Source organism: Rhagoletis pomonella, unplaced genomic scaffold (genome assembly GCF_013731165.1).
Source record: "Rhagoletis pomonella isolate Grant_MI unplaced genomic scaffold, Rhpom_1.0 Rhpom_scaffold_00005, whole genome shotgun sequence".
Classification (NCBI taxonomy): domain Eukaryota; kingdom Metazoa; phylum Arthropoda; class Insecta; order Diptera; family Tephritidae; genus Rhagoletis; species Rhagoletis pomonella.
The window spans coordinates 82,255,898-82,259,383 of record NW_023458559.1 but is presented as its reverse complement, the minus strand read 5'-3'; the positions used below and the strand labels follow the sequence as shown (position 1 = coordinate 82,259,383).

The window sequence follows — 3,486 nt, the reverse complement described above, 5'->3', positions numbered from 1 at the left end:
GCCATTAATATAGAAATAAATACATTAATATTTAACAGAGTCCTAAAGGAGAAGTCGTTCAAGCCGTAAAAGACGCCATCGACATTGGTTATCGCCATATTGACTGCGCTCATGTATACCAGAACGAGGATGAAGTCGGTGAGGGTATTGAAGCCAAAATAGCAGAGGGTGTTGTGAAACGGTAGCTATATCTTTTGACAAAAAGCATAACATCCTCTTTAATATGTTTTCTTTAACTTGCAGCGAAGAATTGTTTATCACTAGCAAATTGTGGAATACCTTCCACAGTCCCGCATTAGTACGTGGAGCTCTTGAAACCACCTTGAAGAATTTACGTCTGGATTACCTTGATTTGTATTTAATCCATTGGCCTATGGGCTACAAAGAGGGCGGACCATTGTTCCCAAATGATGATCTTGGTAAAATAGCGTACTCTGATGTTGATTATGTTGATACCTGGAAGGAAATGGAAAAACTTGTAGAGGCCGGCCTTGTAAAGTCCATAGGTGTGTCGAATTTCAACAAGCGGCAAGTTGAACGCGTGCTTGAGGTCGCTGCCATTCCACCAGTAACCAACCAAATTGAGTGTCATCCTTATTTGACGCAAAAAAAGTTGATTGAATTCTGCAAGTCAAAGAATATTGCTATTACTGCTTACAGTCCTTTGGGATCACCTAACCGTCCATGGGCAAAACCCGATGACCCAGTTTTATTACAAGACGCTAAAGTAAGTATTTAACTCGTGTTAAAAATAAAAAGATATGACTTATAAAAATTTTGTTGTTGCTAGATCGTCGCAATTGCTGATAAGTATGGCAAGACTTCAGCTCAAATTCTGATTCGCTATCAGCTGCAACTTGGTAACATTGTCATTCCTAAGTCTGTGACGAAAAGTCGTATTGCGTCCAACTTTGACGTGTTCAACTTCGATTTAAGTGCAGAGGATATTGCCACTATTGATAACTTCAACTGCAATGGCCGTTTTGTGCCCTTAGATAAGTGAGTCAAGTTCAAACAGTCATTCTTAATGTGAATGGAATAATTAAATAATGGTTTACTTTTTTAACTTTTGCAAACAGTGATGCTGCACATCAGCATTATCCATTTAATGATGAGTTCTAAGGTTTCAAAATTTCGCGAGAATCGAGTATTATACAACTATTGCTGGTGCTCATTTTGGGGCATCTAACTAAATAATGCGACTATCAGCTAGTTTTGTGTTTTTAACATGTTCAGTATCTTATCAGTAAGTTTACTGCCCAAAAATAATGATCCCGACTATTCGATTTTGTTGCTAAAGCTTACCTTTTTTTGCTTTTATTACTTCCTGCGCTTTTTCTACTATTTGGTGATTGCTAATATTCACTTGTATATTTTCTTTCTATTATTTTGTCGTAACAGTATTACTAAGTTTATGTGCAACTGCGTAACAACTGCTTGCTTGTTGTAACTAAAAAATTTAATAAGTGTTACTGATTTTGATAACCACATAATGTTACTGCTTTTAATAACCATTTTCACTACTTCCAGCCATCGTACACATCCGCACCACCCATTCGCCAACGATGAGTACTAGAAAATATGACGGAGACTTTTTGAAATAATGAATCGGAATAAACCACAAACAATTATGTATTATTATGGATGTATGTACAGAATTGAATTAACAAATACACTGGAATTTACAATATAAACGGCGGATAGTTAAAGGAAATCGTTTAGTGTTTCTATCAAATAGTTTTATTCCTAACAAAGTTTTCATTCGGTCAATGTCCCCGCCGAACTTTCAGCCAATATTTTCAGTTAGTCAAATGGCATTTGTTAAAAAAAAAATAACCGTATACCTTCGTAAGCATACTTAGCTGTCAGAGTTAAGCTGGATTTAGTTGTACGGCTTCTTTATAATATGCATGCTTATAGGTAGATAGATTGTCGTTGCTTCTTTACCCTCGGGCTCACCCGCTGTCGATTAAAAATAAAAAAAAATAAAAATTGTGCAAACGCATCTTCTCACACTTCTAAAGGTATGCATGTATGCAAGTAAAGTACTTTTAAATCACTTATATACATTTTAAAAGCTGTTAATTTCAACTAAAAGCACTGATTTCGAATGGTGCTAGAAATTTACATGTGTAATAGCCCAATCATATCTATGCACCAACCGATCTCAGTTCTTTCAACTTGAATTTTATTCACAGTATTAAGGTATCCTTGTTAATTGTTTGGTAGGTATTTTTAAATTTCAGTGTTTTTAACCCGATAGTCGTTGCCTTGCTACGAGTGTGACCATACTACGACAACTGCTCAGTGAAGAATTAAAGCCTGAGCTTAAATGTGTTAAACCTGTTACAGCTGAGATGCGCCTAACAATGGAATATGTAACCGAATGAGTCAACATACATTTGCAGTATTGTAATAATGTGCTTGCCATGATTTGATTGGAGCATCTTGAGTTACTCTTAGTCTAACAATTTGCATTCCAACTATTTCTTACTTTTTAGCACATGTGTGTACACATGTACATATATCAGTAAATATGTATGTATGTTTACTGTAGTTGGATAAGAAGCCAAGCTGATTGTAACCCATGTGCATTTCGCCTATTGTCTAGCATTAGCATCACTTAAGTGGATATATGTATGTACATAGTATCTACGTGTATCCTTGTATATGTTTCTGTTTCTTTTTAAATGTAAACTAATATCTCCCATTTGCGACTGTTCCAGTTCTTTTGTTTGATTTTTGCATCTGCATACATACATACATCTCTATGTAGTTAGACTGGCACTTCACAAATTGTGTTGTGTGACAGATGACGAACGGAGCGATGCCCCTCCACCGCTTGGCAGACGGTACATACAAAGTAAGATCAGTAGATTTTCCTTAGCTCAAACCTTTTGAGCCTGGTTACACAATTTCTGTTGGCTCGTTTACTGAAGATTTCTCGCTGTTTGTAATTTAATTCAAGCGTGTACCCTATGTACTAGAATACTTTGGGGTCGATTTCATCGCTTGTAGCTTTATGGTAAAAGTGTCGTGGATTGTAAAAAAAAAACGGCATACGAAGACATTAACTGTTTTGGTAGTTACACGTGTAAAAAAACTTGAGCATACTGAATTATTGATTTATTGAGGGCTTATATTAAAAACCTGGCTTTACAAAAGTACAATGCATTACGTTCGTAAACTATTGTTGCGGCAATACGGCAACTGCGTATATTCTTAAACTAGTCAAGACCGCAGCGATAGCGCAAACAACTCATCTGATGCAATTAATTTAGCTGTTTCAACGTGGTAGACTGGGGAAAGTAAGTCCCGCAAATTTCTGTTTAAAAAGTAATGCTTTATTAAATTTCATTAACATTTTCAGCTAGTTTGCAAAATCGGCATAGAACTCGTTAAAGAACTCATCTTTACATATAATAAAATTGTAACAGAACGATGTCTGCACATTATAGATATTAAAGAAAATTTTATATGGGGGGT

General features: G+C 35.8%; 1 protein-coding gene across 1 annotated transcript in view; it reads left to right on the top strand.

Annotated features, from left to right (window-relative positions):
• The window catches only part of LOC118739703 (aldo-keto reductase family 1 member B1-like), a gene marked incomplete in the record, with an annotated part of 10,273 nt that extends 8,559 nt beyond the window's left edge, over window positions 1–1,714 (top strand). Inside the window, 4 exon segments of the mRNA XM_036471203.1 lie at window positions 39–181; window positions 244–727; window positions 791–999; window positions 1,531–1,714. Of these exon segments, the coding sequence (XP_036327096.1) occupies window positions 39–181; window positions 244–727; window positions 791–999; window positions 1,531–1,576 (882 nt within the window).
• Window positions 1,715–3,486: the final 1,772 nt, after the last annotated feature.